Genomic DNA, 24,884 nt, shown 5'->3' with positions numbered 1-24,884 from the left:
CAAGTCTCCATCCTCCCAACTATAAAACAGGCCAATAACCAGAACCCACCTCATGGAGTGCTGAGGATGAAATCAGATGATGCCGATAAAGGGCTTAGAATCGTGCAAGTAAACATATATTCAGGTATTTGCTTTCATCATAAGAGATGCTCTAAATTGTCTAATTAAGTGAAGATCTGGGATCATGATGGATAAACTAAATCCAGACTGGATCCAAATTTTCTGAGTCACAACCTGTTCTAAATTCTTGGCAGTGTGAAATCATTGGCAGGTCAGTTTCATCTTCTTACTGCCCATTACATGAGAATGGAGGTGGACATCAGTATATAGTGAAGGGCCCAGAAAGTCTTCAAGAAAGAGAATGTGAAAGCTTGAGTAAATCACAAGGCATATGTTCATTTCTAAAACTTCAGGAATTAAAATGCCTTTGTCAATTCCAACATACATATCAGAGTCTAGACAAATAAAAACCAAATTTTTATATTTCTTTCATATTTTATAGATATAATTTTCTTTCATTTGTTCTTCTGTTCATTTCAGCTTTTAAAAGTGGTAAAATGAGAAATTAAGGCACCAAAGATCTGAAAGGCAGAATGCCACAATATACCAAGCAAATAGTTTTCTTCTTCCAAGCATAATTATCTAAGCTGTTTAGAGAAAACATTAAAGGAATCACTTAAATAAAATTTAAAAGGAGATTCAGAATTACCTTTTAGTGAGTCCAGTTTCTCGGTATCACACCGTGAATCTTTTCAAATGTAAAGATGTACAAAGCATGACATTTTAAGAAGTGATGACATAGATGGAAACCCAAAGTGTTTTGCAATGACTCCAATGCATTATCTACTGCACTTATAAGCATTTCTGTTTTAAAATCTGTATTTGTAGAGTTGCCCAAATAATCTGTTTCTCAAAATGATTCCAAGGCACTGATGAGATTTCCTACCAAAAAAATGACTCCCCAGACAAAATGCCTAAGTATGTGTCTGTTTTTTAACAGTATAATTCTGGCAATGAAAGCTATGAAGATATAAATGAAACAACAGAGGCTAAGTGGGGATGTCCCTTGGTCCAGCTATATTGCTGCTCGTATAAAATAGCAGGTTTTAAATTCCTAGACTCCACTACTCAGTAAAATTTCCAAAATAAAACTGGGAGACTCACTTAAATTGCCAAATTTTATTTATGCCAGAAAGGCATTAAAGAAAACAACTGATACATATTATTACCATTAATTTATGAAGGAAAGTATATTTTATACCCCTCCACCAGGATTAAGAAGCCCATAATTTCAGAATAATGGATAGTTTTGTGAATTAAATAAGTTTAGCTTTAAATTAAACTCATTATAGTGTTATCTTTCCTGTGTTGATAGTACTTAAGAGTGTTCACCACAGATCAGCCCCACCTCTGGTCCAATATTTGTAATCACAAAGAGAGGCATAAAATGTGCCAGAGATCTCATAAAATTTATACAAGTGGGGCACCCATTTTTTACTTAATGTGGTTAAAACAAAGGGAAAATGGCAATAAATACCTCCTTTATATAAAACTAGAGGCCCAATGCATGAATTCGTGCATGGGTGGGGTCCCTCGGCCTGGCAAGAGATCGATCGGGGCCCATGAGGGCTGTGGGAGGTTGGCCAGGGGAAGGGGCCTTGGGAGGTTGGCTATGGGAGTGCACTGACCACCAGTGGTGGCAGCTCCTGCATTGAGTGCCTGCCCCCTGGTGGTCAGTGCATGTCATAGCGACTGGTCGTTCAGTTGTTCAGTCACTTAGGCTTTTATATATATAGATAATCTGTCCTAATGTAGAATTTAGAAAGTCCCATATATAATTATCAATGTCTAAATGTTGTTATTCTCCTCAAAACTGACAGTAACTAAAAAGACCGAATCCATCAAGTTGAACCTAATCATTTTTCTACTCCTCCTTTGTTAGAATAAAAGTTCAAAATATTTATTGGAAGACAGCCCCCAAAATAGTAAGTTTATGCATCAGTAGTCATCTGAAGCATTCAAACTGCTTCATATTTACATGTTATAAACATCAATGCTCACAGCCTATTTGAAATAAATATATGGGATAGACATTATCTTTATGACAAATGAAATGACTAGACAGAGAGCAATGATTAGAAAAGTTACATCCAACTATTGGCCCATGATATAGTCCTATTGGCTGAATTAAAAGAATAAATATACCTTGAAACTAATTTTTCTGAACTTCCATTCATTTAATAAAAAAATGGAAATTTTTTATTAATTATGGAAATACCATCAAAATTTGTTCATAAAATGGCATTTGTATTTTGACCAAATGGTCTCCACATTAAGGTATAGGAAATATGGAAGTGAGAAAATATTGAGTATTTTCATTTTGTTACTAATTAGAACCCACCTTTTTAAAGTTTTATATTTAGTCTTGGCTGAAATACTTTGTTGGGTGTACTAATAGTCTTTAACATTTTAAGCTTTTAAGACATTGTGTTGTACTAGCTAACAGTACAGGCTTTGAACTTATTAACTGTGTGAAGATGGACTTACTAATTAATCTCTGTGCCTCAGATTCTTCGTCTCTAAAACCATTCTCATAGGGTTGGGAGAGTAAATGGGATAACATATTTAATTTACTTAAAATAGAGCCTGGTGAGTGGGTTCATTAGTGTTAGTTATTATTATTACTGTTATTGCTACTACTTATTCCTAGAGTACTTCAAAAATCCACCACATTTGTGGAAGATTACCAAGAGTTGAACAGAGTTCAAATATCATATCCACCAATGCTGACATAGAGAATTTTAATCAGATGAGAAATGTTCAGAGTTCAGAAAGTCAAAAAAAATGAGTAACTGCAAAGAAAATACCCTTCACAATAAATGACATCAGTTTTCCTTGTCAAAATAGAACTATGAAGGTCTATGCTCTGGAAGCCTAAAGAAACCTGAGCCTGAAGAATGTTCTCTGGAAGCCACACTCACCCCTTGTTCATCCAGTTTCATGAGCTGCTCTGTGACTTTGGGAGTGTTGAAGGCCAACCGCAGGCACTGGACATTGAGCTCCGGGATCACGTGCTCCAGCACTTCTTTCAGGGGCAGCCCCCGGGCTGTCGAGTGCTTTGCCGTTGAGGGTATGGCATCCTCCAGGACCGAACCTCTCAGTGTCATGAGCTGAAAGAGAGGGCCGCTTCTGTTAATGACCTCCAGAAAGGAGAGAGTCCTCGTAAGTTCCTAGGCTTGAAAATGTGCACATGCCATAAGATTTTATTCACAAACACACTGTCATGCTTATAAATACATGCAAGTTTTAAAAAATGTATGTTATGCAATGATGCTTTCTATTAAAATGAAAGAGAGATCTGTTTGTATTTCTATTATCTTGATGTTATTTACTAAAAGCAACTGGATTGGCATGACCATGTTCTTTTTTCTTTTGTAATTAATTTTCTATTATGTTTTAATTGATGTTTTGAGAGAGAGAGAAGGGAGAGAGCAGAGAGAGGGGAGAGGGAGAGAGAGAGAAAGAGGTAGAGAGAGAGAGAGAGAGAGAGAGAGAAACATTGATGTGAAAAACATCAATTGGTTGCCTCCCATATGTACCCCAACCGGGGATTGAACCCGCAACCTGGGTTTGTGCCATGACCGAGAATTAAACCAGCAACCTTTTGATGCATGGGACAACACTCAACCAACTGAGCCACACTGGCCATGGCATCATGTTCTTATTCTTGATGTATTTATTAACATGAAAAATTAATAGCATGAGAAGTCCCTGCACGAAAATTAAGTCTTACTTTATTACATACTAGAGGCCCGGTGCACAAATTCGTGCATGGTGGGGGTCTGGCTGGTCCCGCCCCCGATCAGGGTGGGGGGGCCAATCAGGACCGGGGCCAGCCAGGGGAGGGGCCATGGGAGATTGGCCGGCCGGCCCCGCCCCCCACAGTGTGCATCATAGCGACCCGTCGTTCAGGTCACTTAGGGTTTTATATATATAGATGCCTGTCTCACAAAGTCACGAGCTATGGCCTGAAACTGACATCTAGAGCATTTTTATCAAAGGACTTTTGTTAGTGTCTTTCTGTGAAGAGCCTCATAAAGATATTACAATGAATCCACATTTAAGGATTATTTTTATTGGATAGAAAAAATTACACAAACGCTAGTGAAAAATAAACATCAGAGAGGGAAAGGAAGGGATCAAGGAAGGCAGGAAAGAAGAAAAAGAGAAAGGGAGGGAGGGAAGGGGAAAGGAAGAGGAGGAGGAGGGAGGTGGGGGATAGAAAGTACTACTTTGGGCATTACGTGTGTAGTAATGAACAACTCAGATAAAAATTCCATCCTCACTGAGACAGAAAAAGAAAAAAATAAGAACAATATGTGAGATAGTGTTCAGTATTCATGAAACAATAAAGCCTGGAATTGGATATGAAATTTTAGATGAAGCCCCCTGTGAGTTATGAGCAAAGGCCAGAAGTAAATGAGAGAGCTCTGGCCAACAGGATGCCTGGGGAAGAATATCACACCGCAGACGAACAGGGAGCATCCAAGACCCAAGGCGGGGGTGCCCTGAGACTGCCCAAGAGGAGGCGGCCAGTGTGGCCGGGACAGACTAATGAGGGGAGTTGGACATGAGGTCCTGAGCAGATGTGCCTGTCTCCTAGGCTACAGGGAGACTGGCTTGTACTCAGAGGCAGATGAGAAACCAGCACAGGACTCTGAATTGAGGATTGACAAGATCTGGATTACATTTCAAAAGGATCACTGCTGGGCCAAAGCTGGAAGACAGTTCTCAGGGAAAGATGATGGTGGCTTGGCCCTGGCCCAGACCCAGGCAGTGGAATGGAGAAGTGGCTGAATCCTGGACATATTTTGAAGACAAAGTTAACAAATTCTGCTTATACTTGGGGGTGTCAAGAGGGAGGAGAAGATCTGGGAGTGGGGGTGGATGTAGGAAAAGAGAAGAGTCAAGTGCAGCTTCAAGGTTTCTGGCCTGAACAACCAGAATAATGGAGTTGTCATCAGCCAGACATTAATTTGAACATGAAAACAAGTGGTAATGGCTTTTTGAACCATGAACAACATTTGACTTGGATGTTTCAATCAAAAGCTAGGTAAATGGATGCAAGGGACCTAATGCATTCTCATGGATCAGCAGGAAAAGGACAGACTGTAAGACCAGGGACCCGGAGGGAGGTGCAGGTGCAGCACTTCAGGCCAAGGTGGCAAGAGAGGAAAGAACAGAGGTGGGAAGGAAGAGTCAGTGGGGGTCACCCAACCCAGCTAAGGGGTCACCTTGCTGTAGGACAGGAGTGACCCTGGAGAGAGGGGCTGGGGCTGGGTGGGGAGTGCCCGCCAGGCAAGCTGACAGGTACACTCGTGGAAATCAGTGACAGGCTCTAGAGAGAGTGCTGACTTAGAAAACGTCAACTTCTGGCCTGAAGGATGACAGGGCAGTGGCAAGAAGAAAAATTTTAAATGGGTAAAAGGCAGAAAAGGAATATTAAGATAGAGGCCTTAAATCAGAGTGGCCTTAAGGTGAAAAAGAAATACTTGGGTGTAAGCTAACTGAGGCTCATAGGAATCTGGTGGATCTCAGAAGCTGGAAACGACCAACTACCTTCAACCAACTTCAAAAACACAGTGTGTTCTCTGTTTTTCATGTCAACAGAAGGATTTACATGCTTACAGTTAGCTTTGGCGTGGAGAAAAGTACACTGGAGAATGTTAATCTTCATTTCACTCTGGCCGCCATATATACACATTAAGATATTAAAGTCATGCCTTTAAAAATATTTTTAATTTCCCCAGAGTTCGAGCTTAGGAACAATGACTAAGTGAGGCCAACCTCTGATATTCAATGGGAGAAGTAAAGCCAAATGCCCCATTTAAAGTAGTTTCAAAACTATTATTTTCTAGATACCTCAAGGGGGTACTAGGCATTAGTGTATAACAATGACCCTAAGTGCTCGGAGGTAAGAAATGGATAACTGGCACAGTAATTTATGTTTAGAAAGACGACAGAACTTCATAATCCCAAATTTGCTCTTGGCTTTTTAAGAAATGCTTTGTTGGCTACTTTATTTTTCCTTTTCTTTTTATGAACCTGGATTTCATTAAAAACTAAAAACTGACATATTATGTGTACTTAGATTCCTAAATTGCTCCAACGGCCTGTTTCACCCACATCACACAGCCTCTGGTTCCAATAGTGCATGTTCTAGGCCTCAGACAATAGGTCCAAAAGATGGTGAAGTGAAAGGAGAAGGAAGAAAGTCTTTTCCCCTCCCTTGAGTCAAGAAGTACCCTAAGCATTCGTTTGGAGGAGTGTGCTGAGTCCTAGGTCACGCGCTCCCATGTGTGAGCGCCCAGCTCCTCCACTGGCTCGGCATTTTCTGGCTACCACAGCAGGACAGGCGATATCCCATTTGGGATTCTGAGGGCTCCAATTTCTTGGGCCCCACGCAATGGACATATCTTTCTCTGAATCAACTCCCATTCATTTATTGCATCTACCCAGAGCTCAGTGGAAAGAAAGGCTCTAACTCTAACCATTCTGTCCATGCCTATCGCCACCAGAATGAATGAAAGGGGGCTTTGTGTCTTCCGGAGACATTTGTGATCAGGCGATATTAAATTTAATTGCTTTGCTACTGCTACCACTATACTTTTTTTTCTCACTTCCATTAAGCCTCACCTTTCTCATTTGCAACTTACCTCACTAGTTCTAAATATTATTCGGTAGTTATAAGGAGATCCATTTTCTTTCATTTCTTCTGGTTTTTCCCTTCGAATGCTCACAGCCACTGGACCAAGATTCTCATCAGCCCCAAAATAGTTCCAGTGTTCTTAAGTAAAATAAGACAAAACAAAATTAAAATGTGAAGTTCTGCTGTACATTTAGATCACTCAGAAATTATTTTATATCAATAAAATGCAAACACATTGAACAAACATCAATATTCTTCGATGTGTTATAAAAACAAGGCCTTGGCTACACAGGTATAGTTTTAGAGCAGGTAACACTGAAGAGAGGTGGCCTGTTGCGTTTCTTTGCTTTTTCTCCCTATATTCTACCATTTACATAGGCTACACTGTGTGTTCTTCCTTGCTGAAGGGAAAGTTTGTGTCTGAGATATTCAGCTTTTCTTTAAAAACGAAACAAACAAAAAATAACCCAAATCTATTGAAAATAGAGTTTGAAGACAGAGGGATTTCCCCAAGATTGAAAAAACATTTCCCTGGATTGGAGCAAGAAGGTCTATGCATCATTGAGCAGCACTCTGGTCCCAGGGAGCCTAGGGATGATGGCAAAGGGGCTCAGAGAAAAGAGCTCAGTTCTAGAGCGCTGGGCCTCACCAATGGCTTTTCCATATAATAAGCACAAAAGCATCCCACAAGGCCACTGGACCCAGAGGGCATGTGTGGTCTGGGACAACGGGCCTCTCCTAGGTAACCTGTGTGGCCAGGTGACTTAATATGATTCAGAGAATTCTCTTCAAGACCCCAAACGTTAGCAGAACCTTGGGGGTTAGGGGAAGTCTCCTTATGACTGATTTACCTTCCTCCTGACAAGAACAAAGGTCAGGATCAAAATTAAATGAATTTACAGAAAATTTTAAAAAGGGATTTTTACTATGCACCTGTGTATGTGTGCATACACTTCTTTTAAAATTTTTAAAATTGACACATACATGAGATGTTCACAGATGAGGAAGTCCATAAAACACAGAAATATATGAAAAGCTAGAGTAAATAACCCATTTTTCAAACTTCCAAAACACTTAGTTTACACCATTCTGTATCATTTACATGTGACATGACTATATGACTGAGTTATGACATGGTATGTTATTCTCATACAAAATGCACAACATTTGAAAATACACGCTATTCCCATACAAAATCCATGAGAATTAGAAATTACAGCATAAAATACCGAATCTGTAGTTTTAAAATTTAGGTAGTACATATGAAAATACTTTGCAAGTACTAAAGATCAACTATAAAAGATATAATCATAAATATTGAGGGCTCTCTAAGAAGGTTATCATAATCTATGGATATTCAAAAAAGAAAAGCACGTGGAAATACAGGCAACATACATCTCATTTACAACTGAGAAACAACCCAATAAATGTCACAAATATATGTACAAATGCTCAGGTACACTCTCAAAGCACAGCTGTGAGAATCACACTCAGAGGTGATTTACTCTTACTTTGCACATAATTTTAATAAACTTGGGTGTCTGGTCTTCAAGCCCAGAGGTGTGATAATTCCAGATGCTGACAAAGTCCAGAGTGTAGGCTGATAAAGACTTGCATGCAGACAGCAATGTGATAGAAAAACTGACAACAAGGAAGAAAACAAAAGGAGAAGGCTGAAATAGTATAAAAAAGCAGACAAGAACTTAAAGAAAAACAGACAGCAGTCAAGGGCCATTCACTGAAGGAGCAAGAGCTTAACACACTTCAGTAACTTCAGAAGGTAATTAAAAAAAAAAAACTTTTACTGATTTGAGAGAGAGAACGAGAAGGAGAGGGAGGGAAAGAGAGAAACATCAATGATGAGAGAAAATCATCCATCCGCTGCCTCTCCCACGCACCCCTACTGGGGATTGAGCCCACAACCCGGGCATGTGTCCCGACCAGGAATCAATCCAGCGACTTCTTGGCTCATGGATCAACACTCAACCACTGAGCCACACCGGACGGGCAAGAAGATAATTTAATACTGCAGCACAGAACGACAGTGGAGGGATCAAGATGAGTGTGAGACACATCCATTACATTCTGCTTCTTGCATGTCAGGGATTCAACTGAAACCCGACTCTCAAGGAACTCCTTAATCACACCCAACACGTCTCAGGAAAGGCAGGTGAGACTGCTGCTCTCTGCTGCGGGGAAATTCATAAATATGTATCTCAGTCCACGGTCAATTCTTCTTCAGCAACTTCAACTCATTCCCAACCTGTCCCTGACCAGCTCCCCTTCTCCAGAGCAGATATTTCAAACATTCTCTGTTCTCCTTCCACCTTCCCGCACCTGCTTTCTCCTCAATCCCAGCAAATGGTAATGCTGTCTATTAAATCACAGAGAAAACAAAGAAGCCCCTTCAGAAGCAAATGTCCTCATTTTCCATCACACTTGCCAACTTACCTGGATCCAGACCTTTGCTTCCTTCTCTTTACAACCCAGAACTCGATCTCACCCTAAATGCTGGCCTCCACACAGTCCACCTTCCCAGGGGCTCTGATGCCTTGACTACCCTCCCTTGACCTTTGACTTCTCCCTCTCTATTCACTGATTTCCATCATCACTTGATCAAGTTCAAGTCTTCTTCATCTTTAATTATAACACACCAGCAACACCTTATCCTCCTTCAGGAATTCTTGAAAGGGCTGCCTAATTCCTCACCTTAAAATTACTGTAAGCTGACATCCACCTGCAGTAACCAATGATAGCCTTAACGTTAAAAACAAATAGATAGGTTGGTCTCAAACCTCCCTAACATCTGCCACAGTGGATCATTTCATTTTTTTTCTAGAAGTACTCTTCCTGGCTTCTGTGACAGCACTCTCTCCTGATTTTCCTTCTATCACTCTGGCTATTACTCAGTTTCCCTTCCTCTTCCCATCCTGAATATTCCATCCACTCTCAGCACTTCAACTGCCATCTTGATGCTGTTTATGGTCAAAAGTCTACATGCTCACTCCAGACTTCTCCGAGCCCTCATTCTCTACCTCTACCTAGTGGAACTCTATTTGTCTGTCCTATGGACATCTGCAAAAATGAACCCATCACCTTCCACCAAACCTACGAAGCTCTCCCTGCAGCCTGATTTTTACCGACTGCTACCACATTCACCTCGTTGCTCATGCCAGATTCACTGTCATGCCTGCAAACTGTGGCTCCTACAGCTCTCTTAAATCTATCTATTTTGTCTCCATCCCTCGGCCACTGACTTCCCCATCACCATATGCCTGGATGTTTGTAAGTCTTCTAACTGGTTTGCTTTTATCCAATTCGTTTACACAGCAGCCAAATGACCGTTGTAGAATACAAATCTGACCATCACCATTAAGTTTAAAATCCTTCCCAGGGTTTCCCAAGGGCCCTTGCATACTTTCATAGCTTCCCAAAGCCTCCCAACCTGTCACCAGCCTACCACTCATTTCAACTTAGACCTTTCCATCATCCTTCTGAGCTGAGGACCTCTGACACGAAACTTCTCTCAGTTGTTCAAACTCATTCTGCCCTTTCTCACCTAAAAAATTCTACCCAAACATTCTTCCCACAACAACTCTTTATTTGACCAAGTCTTCTCATCCTCCATGTCTAATCTGAACTATTACTTAGACATCCTCTAAAAGAGTGATTGAATACTTGAGCACAGTGAAAGCGTTTACTTGGTATATTAAAACTAATACTTTATTTCAAAGTGTTAAAATTCATAAAAATACAAACTAGTGAAACCAAATATTTAATACATTTCAAATACAAAAATTTAGAAATGTTACAACACAAAAATGTAAATTTATAAATATTAAACACAATCATCTTAGTATAAATTATCAGATAAAATAAGTGTTATTTTAAAATGAAACTAAACCCTACATAAAAAAATGACAAATGTTAATTTAAAAACAAAAAAAAGAACAAAAAAAATAAAGATCATTTAAATGTTTTTTTGTGTGTGTCATCATCAACACTGACTTTTTTTGTGCAATTTCCCCAGCTGCTTAGGAAGTACATTTCTGAGTTGGGGATGGTGATGAGATAATTATACACTAACTTTCTAACACTTTCTTCAGACTCCATCTTTAAACACACTCATCTCTGGTTTGATAACTCTGGGAAGAGCTTTCAAAACTTGTGTGTGCTTGTGCAGAAACATCCATCTTTTTTTTTTACTAAAAGAGAGCTCTAGCTATTATATCCAAAAAGCATTTCCATTGATCTTCAACTACTTCAGTTTCATTGGTGTAGAAGAAGATTCTGGACTGGTTTCCTGTGTTAAATTCACTACTATCATGATTAGACTCTGCTTATTCAAAAAGTCTTTCAACTTGAGTAAGAATTATTCTTACAGTAACCCTTGTTTTGTTTTTGTCCACTGTCTGTTTGCTCCTAAAATTTACAGAGCTGTAGGGGAAAACCCTTTCCACACAAACACTTTATTTCATTCAAAATCCTAATGCAGTGGCAGAGGAGTCTGGTTCAGCAAGTCACCTTTGATTGAATTTTCAAGTCCTTAAACTGTGATCTCAAGACAAATGACTCAGATTTTTTTCTTTAACTAAAACACCAGCCTTTTAGAGATGCCCTCAGTCTGGTCCTCCTGGCCTGTCCCTCGATGTCACCGGCCTGCAGTCCCTTCCCTCGGACCACAGCCTTTGGGCAGCACTTCTTACCTGCCCCAGGCTGCAGAATTTTTCATTTATTCCTACCAGCCATTTACCTCCTTCCTTCACTAATGAAGCTATCCACCAATGGCAGAGAGCTCTTCCAGCCAGACCCACAATCAGCTCTGTCTTTATGGAAGGGGAAGAGAAGGAACCAGGACAGGGGAGCCGCAGTCTATGAGTTTTAAGAAAGGCTGGGAGCCCTGGGTGAGAGAATTCGGGAGGATGAAAGCCAGAGGAAGGGAGGAGGAATTGGACGGTAGGGTGGGTAAGTCTGCTAATGGATGACTTGAAATGCAGGTATTACATTATTACATGACCAAAAATAATGAGATTTTAGTGCCAGCATACTGGAATGCCTCAAACCAATACTGCAATCACTATATGAGATACAATGCAGCAAAGTGAGGCCCTTTGCCAAGCACTCCAATAGTCAGTCACATCAAACCATGGAAATACAGTATTTCCTTCGTTTTTATAGACATGGAAACTATGATTTAGAGAGAGCAAGCCACTTCCCAGCCACAGCTAGTAAACAGCAGTGCCAAAGTCCAAACACATTATTTGAACTACTGATTCCAAAGTTCATTTTCTTAGCCATTATACAGAACATTATCTTCCCAAGTTTCCAAAATTGTATTATAAATAAAATAGTTAAATAAAATTTGGTATCTAAAGGGATTAACTAGCCAGATCATACATAAAGGTTTATTCCTTGATGTGCTATTGAGCCAAGATTTCACTGTCTATAATGGGAGAGATATTAATGTTTTTTCCATATATGGGTGACTTCCCCCCTGCCTTTAGTTTTCACGTTTAACACCTAAACAAATGTTTAGCCTGAGGTTTTCTTATTAGTTGTGGTTCTTGGGTTTTAACAAGGATGGTACAAAGAGTGCCAATGATCAGTTCTGCCATCACTAGAATTTTCCACATAAATAGCTATATTCTTAACAAATAATAATTCCACATTCTTAGAGAGGGAAAATAGTAAATAGTTCAAAGCACCAAATAATTAGATCAAGCACACTTCACATCACATGGGGTTATGACCCACAGATAAGCATGTGGGCACAAGACAAAAGAAGTGAAGCCTGGCATTTTCATTGTAAAAAAGTTAAAAAAAATAGAATCACAAGAGTTGTAGGGCTTCAACCAGTGAGTCCTGATCGCCTGTACTGTGTTTTTTTTAATGATATTTGTAGACTTCATATTAATATCAGTTGTACATTTCCCTAGGGACACCAGCATAATCTGGACTGTGTGTAACTATGAGCAAAAATACATTCTTACTTTATATAAGACATGTAAAGTTATAATTCATGGCTCAAATATTTCTTTAGAATTGTTAACTTAGAACTTTAAATAGGAAAAACAAACGGATGAACACAAATCAAAGAAACAGAAAGCAAATAACAGTCACTATCTTGCACCTATTAAAATTAGTGACCACATTTCAGAGGCCCAAAACAGTCCTTGGTAGGGGCATAATACATTCATTCATACACCACTGGTGGCACTGTGGACTGTCACTAACCATTTCAGAAAGCACTTATTTACTTATGTGTGTGTTATAATATAGCAATCTATATACCAGTATATACTAGTAAAAGCCTAAGCGATGGTCCAACTGTCCAACCGGTAGCTATGACACGCACTGACCACCAGGGGGCAGACACTCAACACAGGAGCTGCTGAGCTGCGGTGACTCGGCAGCTGAGGTTCATGGGTGACGCACCGGAAACCAGAGAAGAGGGAGCCCGATTCCGGGATGCATTACCTGAGAACCACCCTCTTGCAATCTGGGAACTCTCGGGGGATGTCAGTGAGCCGGTTTCAGCCCGATCCCTGCATGCCAGGTTGAGGGACCCCACCGGTGCATGAATCGGTGCACCGGGCCTCTAGTGTGTTATAATAGAGCAATAGATGTTAAAATCATAAGAAGATTCTAATCTTAGTTACCCTAACTGACCATGCAGAAGGAAAGATGAAAACTCCTTTTCTGTATAAAGTGCATCTTCAGTCACCATAGAAGGGGGACACTAAAGATACTAGTAAAGAATAAAACAAAGACCACTTAACTTTACTAGCTGGAATTAAAATCATTTCACCATTTTAAACTATTTTTTCTTAAAATAGTCTACTTGGTAGGCTACAAGTATGCCACTGTCAGTACAATCAACAACATAAACTTCGACTCTCAATAGTCTTTAGCTCAATATTTTCATGAGATAGAGAATTTGGATGAAATACTAACACATGCTTCTATAAAGCTACTTAACTTTGCCTATTGGGTTCAAGTTGTTCAGCTGTTTTACTTTCATGCAACTTACATCTTACTATGTATGGCAGGTCCAAAAGTCAAGAGAATTAAAAGAAAAAGGCAGCAGCAGCATATTCAAATGAAACACAGATTTGCCAAGGTGCAGGCACTGAGAGTCCAACTGTTAAAGAATGGCGCTTTCAGAGAAGCACTCCACCCAGAGTCTCGGTCTCTGGCCCTCAAAGGGCTCATCCTAATTATAAGGGTGGAGGTTCCGTGAGAACGAAATAGCCTAAGACTTTGCCTCATAATCAAAAGCAGGTCAGAGAAATGGATGGACATTTACACAGGACTGGCCACCTGCCAGAATTCTGTCCCAAAGCACTCCCCTAAGCTTATAATTAATATTACACAAGAGTAATTGTCCACATTATAAAGTGCACACACAGTACTCTGAGGTTCCAATTCTTCTTCCCATAAGTAACTTAAAAAGTAGGGTGGTCTATCACGGATTCATGGATACAGAGAACAAATTGATGGTTGCCAGATGGGAGAGGGCTTGTGGGGCTTGGAGAGCTGGGTGACTAAGGGAAAGAGATTAAGAAGTAGTTACAAAATAGTCATGGGGATGTAAAGTACAGCACAGGAAATATAGTCAATAATATTGTAATAACTATGTATGGTACCAGGTGGTTACTAGACTTACTAGGGGGGAACCACTTCATAAATTATATAAATGTCTAACCACTATGCTGTATACCTGAAACTGTTATAAAATAATACTGAATGTCAACTATAATTGAAATATAAAAATTTTAAAATGGAAAAAAAAAGTAAGGTGGTCTGTTTGCCAAAACTGCATGCAATAGTGGGGCTTAAATCTGCGTGTGACTAAACAGCCCCTAATGATTCCCTAACTCGCCAATAAAAGGTAGGCTTTAATATGAAGTTATATTGACATTAATAAATTGTATCAAAGTGATTTAAGAAAAAGTATAAAGAAAACTCTATTTGAAACAAAGGAAAAATAAAGAGTAACAGAATCAAAATGGAAGATTTTTATTGGCCATTATCAATCTAAACAAATAGCAAATAATGATATTTTTTAAAATTTAATCTCCCTAGTGATCAAAGAAATAAAAACATTTTGGGCCGATAATAAATGTTCAAAAATAAAAATTGTAAATATTCAAAGCAGGCAAGAAAATATTAAAACTACAGTCTTTTAACATATCAGTTAAGCTTTCTGGTCTAAGCTTTCTTAAGAATTCGTGTAAAGTTCACACCATCTAATTTATAGGGTTCTGTCTTATGGAAATAACTGAACATGTAGGAAAAAATTTACATAAAAGCCCTGGCTGGTGTGTTCAGTGGTTAGAGAGCCGGCCCAAGCACAGAATAGTTGTGGGTTCGATTCCCCTGTCAAGGGAACGTACTTGGGTTGCAGGTTCAATCTCTGGGGCACGTGCAGGGAGGCAACCAATCTATGGATCTCTTTCACATCAATGTTTCTCTCCCTCCCTCTCCCCCCTACTTTCTACTCTCTCTGAAAATCAATGGAAAAAATATCCTGGGGTGAGGATTTTTTAAAGAAAATTACATAGCGAGGTCATTTATATAAGGCCAGAAGTTTTTAAACTTCTCTATGGATAGAAATTAGGGGGTTCATGAACTTGAATAAAAAATTATATCTTTATTTTCACTAACTTCTAAATGAAATGTAGCATTTCTGTCCATTATAAATGTAGACAATAAACTACAATATTAGCTATACATGTGATTTTAACAGCAATAGGAATCATACCACATTAGTTATTGCAGACATATCAAATATCAATTATGCTCATCACTACTTTGAAATTATGGTAGTTATCAGATCTGAATTTAGATCATTTGTTATTGCAATAAGAAAGAAGCATAGATATTAGTATGTCACTACATTTTAAGCACTTTTGCAACTGTATTTTAATATGCTTACATTGCTTTGTGCATTTATTTAATGCACTTAAAAACATTATTCTAAGGGCAGTCCACAGATTTCACCAAACTGGAAAAGGTCATTGGAGGGAGTGGAGGAGGAAAGCAAAAAACTTAGGGACATCTGATATAAGCATTATTTATGATAATGAGAAACTAGAAAACCTGAATTTACAAAAGCTGGAAACTTTAAATAAATGATGGCATAACCAATTATGAAATCATGAAAAATATATAAGTGTATTTAGTGATCCTTACTTTAGTTTAAAAATGAATATGCATGTATTAGAAAAGATAAGACAGAAATAAATTCACTAGTAATAAAACAAGATTAATTTTCTTATTTTCTACAATTGCTAATTTTTCTGTAATGAATATATGTAACTTTTATAATAGGAAGATTTTTTAAAGTATAAAAATGCATTTGGTTTACAAATGGTCAATGATTATAAATAATACTAGAGGCCTGTTGCACGATATTCGTGCAAGTATAGGCCTTCCTTCCCCTGGCTTCACTTCCGGCTGCCTGGGAGCCTGCAAGTCCCCACTCCCGGCCGCCTGGGAGCCTGCAAGCCCTCGCTCCTGGCGGAGCACCGCTCCTGTCGCTCCCTCCGCGCCGCCCCCCCCCCCCCCCCGCCCGGCCCATAGCAGGCATCCCGCCCCTCCCTGCCGCTCTGCGCCTGCATATGCAAACTAACCCGCCATCTTTGTCGGGTTAATTTGCATAGTCACTCCTGATTGGCTGTGGGCATAGCGGAGGTATGGTCAATTTACATGTTTGTCTATTATTAGGTAAGATTCTTATTTCTAGTAACGCAACTATTATAGTAATGCAACTCTTTACTTCTAATGTTAGTGAATTCTAATTCAAATGCCAGTTCAGAGGGGGGAAAAAATAAAGTATTTAACATCCAAATGAAAGCAATTTTTTTAAAGTATATATTTTATTGATTTGTTACAGAGAGGAAAGGAGAAGGATAGAGAGTTAGAAACATTGATGAGAGAGAAACATTGATCAGCTGCCTCTTGCACAACCCCTACTGGGGATGTGCCTGAAACCAAGGTACATGCCCTTGACCGGAATCGAACCTGGGACCCTTCAGTCCACAGCCCGACGCTCTATCCACTGAGCCAAACCGGTTAGGGCAAATGAAAGCAATTTCAATGAGACACCTGCTTCTATCTCAATTTCTTTGTATTTAAAACACCCTTTGTTACCCCTTACCAGGGATACGCAGCAAGAAATCTTCCTATATAAAAATGGCTTTGAAGGATTTGGAAGGAGTCCCTCAGAGAATGGCAGAAATCCAGCAAAGCAGAAGTTATGAGCACAGGGACCATGCATAGTCTACATGCTTGATGACTAACTGTCCATATGAATTAAGAGATTGCTTCTGCTGATGGTTTTACATCATCAAATGCTTCTACTTGACTTGGATTCAGTTAGGAAGATCTCTCCTCTCACTCCGCTGAAGCTCAGATGAATGGCCTCCCCATGAGAAGAGGAGGCTCCATGAGAAGACCAGGAAATTAGTTGATACAATAAAGTAAGTATTTTTGAGCTTACTCAGGATGTGGGGCTCACTGTTTCTAAAGTTATAATGAGGTATGCATTTGAGAAAGAGGTGACAAGCTCTATTATGTGTTAACTGTACTAAAATAACAGATAGAAAGGGCCCTTATTTCCTTTAGACCAGTGGTCACCAACCTTTCAGACCTCACGGACCACCAGTTGGCGACCACTGCTCCAAACATTTCCTTAAACCAGCGGTCGCCAACCTTTCAGACCTTAAGGACCACCAGTGGTCCGCGAACCACCAGTTGGCGACCAGCACGAAATTCTCTGAAATATGGGCATCAGTAAGCATGGCTTGATGCACGTTGACACAGGAAGTTGGGGAAGCATTGCCATTTTCACGTGGACAGTTCATATATTAACCACTGTTTTTGACTATCTAGAGGGGTTTTTGGTTTGTTTGTCACTTTTTATCTTGACTGCTTTTAGACTTACAGAAAAATTGCAAAAGTACATGGAGTTCCCATAGATTCCTAACCCAGTCTCCCCCAGTGGATCTTATGTAACTACACACCATACAATCATCATTAATCAGAACCAGGAAATTAACATTGGTACAATCCCATTAACTAAAGAACTGACTCAAATTTCACCAGTTTTTCTACTGTCTTTTTTGGGCTTCGAAATCCCTTTTGGGATCCCATGTTGCTCTTCATTGTTACTTCTCCTTAGACCCCTGCAGTCTGTAACCGTTTTTCAATCAGTACTTGTCTTTCAAGACTTTGACAACTTTGAAAAGATTTTATTACTTAATTTGGGCTTGGTGATTTCACCTGATTCGCCTAAGGTTATGCGTTTTGGGCAAGAGAACTACTGAAATGACATAACCTTTCAGTTCATCATTTCATGGGGTTCGTGACATAGACCTCAATTCACTTGGTTAAGGTGACGTCTGCCAGGTGTCCTTATCATGACCTTACTATCTTTCTCCTTATTTACAAATACCTTTGGGGAGATCTTTTGAGATTATGCAAATCCTGCTTTTCCTCCTGTTTCTCCTCAAACTGTCACCCACTGATTTTAGCATCTATCAGTTTTGTCTAATAAAGTTTACAATAGTAAAAATCAGTCTCCATAGTGGTGTTTTGGGTCTGTGGGGATCAATTGGTGGTCTTGGTTAATTTCCATAAAACCACTGTGACCACACACAGACTTGTGGTCTCATTTCCTGAAAAGAGAGGAAAAGGAACTACAACATATTAATTCAGTGTCTGGCACAGAACACAAGGTCACATACACAGAGAGCCCTGATTGCCTCTACCTGATGCTATAAATGCAAGATACACTGGCTTGTCAATTCAGTAAGTCTTATACTCACATCAGCACCCAACATTCACTCACTGTGAAAGAAACCTGGGCCCGCCTAAGCTGTGGTCCTGGCCTTCAGGTAGAGCCTAGACTGGTTATGAACCAGGGCATCATGGAAAGCATTGTGCAGAAACAAGGGGCGCAGGGTGGCTCAGAGGGGGGAGAGCACCTGCACCTTAGGGAGGAAGGGGGTCACACAGGCATCACGAGCGCAGGAGGCAGGAGCTTGTGAGGTAAGAGAAGAAGGGAGAACTCATTCTAAAACATGCTCATGTGCTGGGCCAGAGGAACAGTCGAAGCACATGTCCTTTTCCGACTTCCACAAACCTCTGGACTGATATGACACAGGTAACACAGAACCCTGAATACTTAGTAGGTCAGGGTTTAGTCAAGCAGTGTTGGGACTCAGGAGATCACACCCAAGAAAGGCGAGGATGTTTGTCTTCCAAGGAGTAAACATATCAACTTTTATACCTAATGACCTCCTTGCTCCTGGAAGCCCTGAGCAGGTAAAAAAGTCAGCAGTAGAACATTCCTAGGCTCGTTTCTCAGTAAGTTAGTTAGTGCTTCAAATCCCCCTGAGGAGGACTACATAATTAGAGAGCTCCCTTTAAACAAATTACACATAGTTTATGTGATCACAATCCTATATAATAAAAGCCAAATATGCTATGTGTCTGGCTGGCCATTCAACCAATCAAAGAGCAATATGCTAATGATATGCTAAAGTCGCTCAACCACTCGCTATGACATGCTCTGACCACCAGGGGGCAGACAGTCGACTGGTCAACCAGTCGCTATGACGTGCACTGACCACCAGGGGAAAGAGTCTCTGACTGGTAGGTTAGTTTGCTGCTGGGGTCCAGCCAATCGGGACTGAGTGAGATGGGCCGGACACGTCCTGGAGCCCTCCCGCGGTCTCTCCCTGGCTGGCCAACCTCCCACATTCCTCCCCGGCCCCGATCATGCACTGGTGGGGTCCCTCGGCCTGGCCTGCACCCTCTTGCAATCCAGGACCCCTCAGGGGATGTCAGATAGCCAGTTTGGGCCCAATCCCACAGTCCAGGCGGAGGGATCCCACTGGTGCACAAATTCGTGCACTGGTCCTCTAGTAAAAAATAAAAGGCAAGGACATTAAACCAATCAAGTATACAGATATTAAACCTTTCCATACTAATTTTGGCAGAAATTAACTGTTATGTTCAAGTGCACAGAGTACATTGTGGTTCAGTGGAACAGACTTGCTGACTTGAGTGACTTGAAATATAACACTGTGCATATCAAAAACTAAACATAGAATAATTACCTTTATCCAACCAGAAAGAATACATGCACCCCTATGTCCACAGCAGTGTTATTTACAATAGCCAAGATCTGGAAACAGCCTAAATGCTCATTAGTAGACGAGTGGATAAAAAAGCTGTGGTACATTTACAATGGAATACTGTGCAGCTTGCAACAGTGTGGATGGACATGGAAATTATTAAACTACGTGAAATAAACCAGGCAGAGAAAGACAAATATCACATGATCTCACTTATATGTGGAATCTAATGAACAAAATAAACTGATGAACTAAACAGATCCAGAGGCATTAAATACATGGAACAGACTGACATCTCAGAGGCGAAAGGTGTAGGGGGGACTGGAAGAGATTAACCAAAGAACATATAAGCATATATGCATAGCCCACAGACACAGACAATGATGTGGTGAAGGCCTAGGGGGAGGGTGATGGGGACTGGGGGCGGGGGGAGAGAAAAGGGGGAAGATATGGGGGACATCTGTAATAGTCTCAACAGTAAAAAAAAAAAAAAAGAATAATTATCTTTTTAAAACTCTGAATTAGAAGACATCTTATAATAGTTTCTTCAAGCCTAATGTTGCTATACTCATTGACTTAAAAAAAGAAAACGAACAAAATAAGCAAGATTTTTACAAATAAGCTTAGCTGAATGGTGTCCCTGATGTTCTATCAGTACCATACAATACTCCACTAGAACATATAATAGCTACTTAATGACGCTTGCTAACAAACTGGAACTTGAAGCATAGCTTCTGAGAACAAAATTAAGAGTACATCAGAGTGCTAAAGCTGTCACTTCAAGTACAGATTAAGTTAAGCGCACACATTCTAAAGAAATGGTTACAAGAGGTTGGGACTTAAATAAAGAAAACTGGACGTTACAATAGCAGCTGAAATCCAAGTTGCTGGTGTCCTCAAACTGGTTAATCCTGGGGCCCAGCATATTGCTGAACTTGATTTGTGTGGCTGTGTGCTCCAAAACATGGGGGGTGGGGGGAGGGTAGGGAGAGGTGGAGGTGTAGGAGGAAGGTGAACAATAAAAACAGTCAAATCTGGTGATTTAAAGTTACCAGAAGAATAATCGGGTGCACAAACATCAGTTTTCCCTCTTTTCGGGAGTGGGAAAATATTCTTAAATGAGCTTCGGCCCAGATAATGGCAGTTTCTCCTGGCCGCTGGGCAGCAGGGAGGGGCCTTCCCTATCAGAGCTTCTTCACTAACTTGACTTTGAGAGTGACACCCCACCTAGAATCAGATACCCTATTAACATTTTGATCAATGGAGCAACAAACACCACAGCCAAGGCAACCCCTGGGCTCCTCTCTTTTCTATTGATGCATCTCTCTGAATGGGATTCAGGAAGGTCATTCACAGGCAATTGTATAGTCAGTGCAAACGAAAAAATCCTGTATGGGAACAGCAAAGGAAGTGAGTAATGGCTAGGAAAAGGTCTCCTCAATCAGCCATGTTGGCTACAGGTAACAATTATTCTATAACTTAGTATTTTCCACTTACAAATTTCCTTGGTACTTTGATCATAGGGACTATGTACATAAACGCGAAATACAAAACATAAATGTACTCAAAGGGAGAGGACTAGATTAACTTGAATGCTCTCCTACTGCCTGGTTTGTGCCTCTCTAGGAAGGCTGAGGTTGCATCACTTGGGCTTATCTCACTGACAGCTTCACTTGGGGTCCTATGAGCACTAAGTGAGGAGGTCTGCATACAGCACAAAGTAATAACACAATAAATGTTAGCTGTATTATTACTATCATTTACTCCACGCTGAGGCTCAGCAGACACATTACACACACTACAAAAGAGCAAAGAGAAGTGGGCAGGAAAAAGGACCAGAAAAAAGAACATTGACAGTGTGTTGCTTATTTTAATAAGTGCAAACAGTGGGATTCCTCTGTTGGTCCAGGATCTTTGCAGCAATAGACTGGGTTTACATGTTGAAGCCAAATATCTTCTATAGACCAAATTTTCAAAATAATGAAGTTTATAAAAACATCAGCTAAACACAATTAAAATTTACATATAATGCTGACAGTATACTGTTTTCCCTAGAGACTTAGCCACAATGAAGTCAGAAATGCATTAAACAGAAGAATGGAAAATAGGTGGTGACAAAGAGGTTAGAGTGAGAACCAGGCCAGGAGCGCTATACCCTGCTGCTGGGAGATAAATTACACCTGGCATTGATGTACTCCTGCAAAAGGGCTGACTCACTTTAAGGTTCTGATTAGAAAAAATGAGTTAGTGCACTAATTGCAGTGAATCAATTTGTATATAAAAATTTTAAGAGAGAATTACATAATTATATTTTATACAGTGATAAACGTATAGATATTAAATATTTTAATATACAGTTATACTTTAGGGGGCTTACTATCAGCTTCAAATGATGTTATCCATAGTCAAAACTTGCTGTATATTATCATATTGTGACAAATGACCTGTTTGGGTTGAAAATTCTAAGTTGTGTGGCCCAAGAAAATACAGCAGGCATTCTATGTAACTGCCTTTCACTAAGCCAACCTCCTGGATTAAATACTGCCCCAAGCTCCCTCTGTAAACCACGATGATGAATACTCAATGGCACTAGCAGGCAATCCATAGCACCACACACATGGGATTTCTGCTCCCACCAGCTGGACAAAGAGTCGGCTGTGTCTTCCAAACCTGTTTATGCCAGTTGACTTGTTACTGTAATTATGAAATTTAATTAAATATTATGAAAGCTTATGGAATGTGAGCACAAAAAATAAATCTCATTCCTACTAAAATCTAAGTTGAAGGCCTTGGAAAGACTTAATAAAGACAAGTCACTAAAAAAAAAGCTGTTGGATTAGATGTGGGTGAGATGGCTATAAAAAATGAGAAAAAATATGAAACCTAAGATTTTATAATGTTCAGATTGCTTTGATAGTGTATATGTTTGTGCTCTTGTGGTTTATACTATTAATACAAACATAGACGTCAAAATAGTAGAATCACTGTCAAAGAAAAGCCCTGGGACTCACAAGAGTTTGGCAAATATACTTTTATATATTTTAATGAAAATAAAATATTTTGAATATGTACACTTTTTAAAGATTTCCTATTTAACAGGTATTTTCAATTACCAGTTCTAATTATGTTGGGTAAGAGGTACTTTTCCATGCTTCAAATTAGAAAATATTTTGGATTGGTAGCTTTTAAATTTATGAAGTGTTATGAGCTAAACTGGATTACTCTGAAATATAGGCATTCAAATTTTTATCCCAAACTTTGGAGAGAAAAATCCTTTAAACAAATTTCTACCAGATTTAAACATAAAAATACACTCCTTCCTTTTAGAGTAATACAGTAGAAAGCTGAGCCCAGCGGTTAAGAACATGACTCTGGTCAGATTCAAAGGTGGAATCCTGATTCCAACATTACTAGCTCCATGACAGCTAAACCACTAATGTCACTTAAGCCGTGTTCTCATCTGGAAAATGTCACCAATAGCGGTCCCTACTGCAGTGGGCAGAGAGGTTGAAATGAGAATATGCATGTCATATCAAAAGTTCAGCAAAATTACTGGTACATAATAAGTGCTTGAAAATGCTCATTATTACTGTTACCATATTGCTTAATGGGGAAAAAGTACCTACTACTACATAAAAAAGATTATAACTAATATGTTCTTTCTTGTGTTGGATCTGAAGTGTCAATTTTCAGCAAGATGGCCTTCACCCACAGACAGCTCAGAAACACCTGTGAAAATTTTCCCCAGGTACAATGGATCAGGCATTCTCAGCTAGGTGCAATAGTACTACCTAAGGAATATTTGGCAATGCTTGGAGACATTTTAGGTTATCACAACTGGGGAAGGGGGAGGGGACACACATTGGCATCCAAGGCGTAAAGGCCTGGGGTGCTGCTGAACATCCTACAATGCATAGGATAGCCTCCTTCCAAAGAACTATCTGGCCCCAAAGGCCAAGATGGCAACACTGAGAAACCCTATAGCTAAAAGGACAGTATAAGAAAAAGTGATTTCTAAAATCTACTCCAGGAAATTATCCCAAGAGAATAAAGGTTGCTTAAAAATGAAATTGGGGTCTTCATTATTATATTAATTCCAGAAGCATTGCCATGAATATTTAAGAGACATATGTACTTGTAACAAGATAAGATTCTCCTGGTCAATAGGAGACCCTCTGAAATAGGGTCTATCATGTAATAACCTTAGGGTAAGTTTTATTCTAAAGCCATAATGAGTACAAGAAATGCAATATCATTCAGAAGAATAAGTCTAAATAAGATTTAAAAACTCCAAAACAGTAAGTGGGAAATCAAACATTGCTGTAGTCATCTGCATACAGGGCCTACTGAGTCAGCCCACGGACCACAGGTGCATGTCCCTCCCTGGCCAGCATCCCGTTTTCCAGCTTGGATGCTTATATGACAAACTCACTCGCCAATTAATAATGCTGCTCAAAAACACTATTAGAAAGCTCTTACGAGTTCATTTAAACTACTGACTTTTTAACAAATCACAGGGCCTTTCTTAAAAGTCTGAGATAAAATGGTACACAAACTATATTCCAACAATATATGTATATATTTCCCCCCAAGAACAAAAATGACTAGAAAGGAAGTCACCAACATGTTGAGGGTACTTATCTCTTCAATGCTTTTTTTATTCAAATACAGAAGATCTAAATTTGATTCCTGGCTCTGAAACTTATTGGCTCTGTGACTTTTGTCAAATAATGTAATTAATTCCCACTAAAATGCCTGTGAAACAAAGAGAAATGTATTACAGTTCCCATTAACCAATGAGAACATTGAGGCGAAAAAGCAATGGTCCTGCACTAATTGCAAAAGTGCTAAATTAAGAAAGGCAGCATTAAGATGGTTTTTGTAACCCTTAATATAAAGCTATATTTAAAATATTTTCAACTTTAACATTTATCCTTAAAGGATACACAAGTACTTCTACACAAAGATTATATACTTCATTCACTAAATCAGATGTGTGTTTTTTAAAAAAGAGTATTTAATATACAAGA

General features: G+C 39.6%; 1 protein-coding gene across 18 annotated transcripts in view; it reads right to left on the bottom strand.

The window, feature by feature from the left end:
* The window catches only part of SIPA1L1 (signal induced proliferation associated 1 like 1), a 333,288-nt gene that overhangs the window by 107,280 nt on the left and 201,124 nt on the right, over window positions 1-24,884 (bottom strand). For all 18 annotated transcript variants that reach the window (XM_079768725.1, XM_079768716.1, XM_079768714.1 and 15 more), the window contains 2 exons: window positions 6,717-6,847; window positions 2,982-3,170 (listed from right to left, as the gene is read on the bottom strand). In XM_079768725.1, coding sequence (XP_079624851.1) covers window positions 2,982-3,170; window positions 6,717-6,847 — 320 coding nt within the window. The remainder of the gene's footprint in view (window positions 1-2,981; window positions 3,171-6,716; window positions 6,848-24,884) is intronic.

This window comes from Cnephaeus nilssonii, assembly GCF_951640355.1.
Source record: "Cnephaeus nilssonii genome assembly, chromosome: 4".
Taxonomy (NCBI): Eukaryota; Metazoa; Chordata; class Mammalia; order Chiroptera; family Vespertilionidae; genus Cnephaeus; species Cnephaeus nilssonii.
The sequence above is the reverse complement of the archived record's forward strand: the minus strand, read 5'-3'. Positions and strand labels throughout refer to the sequence as shown.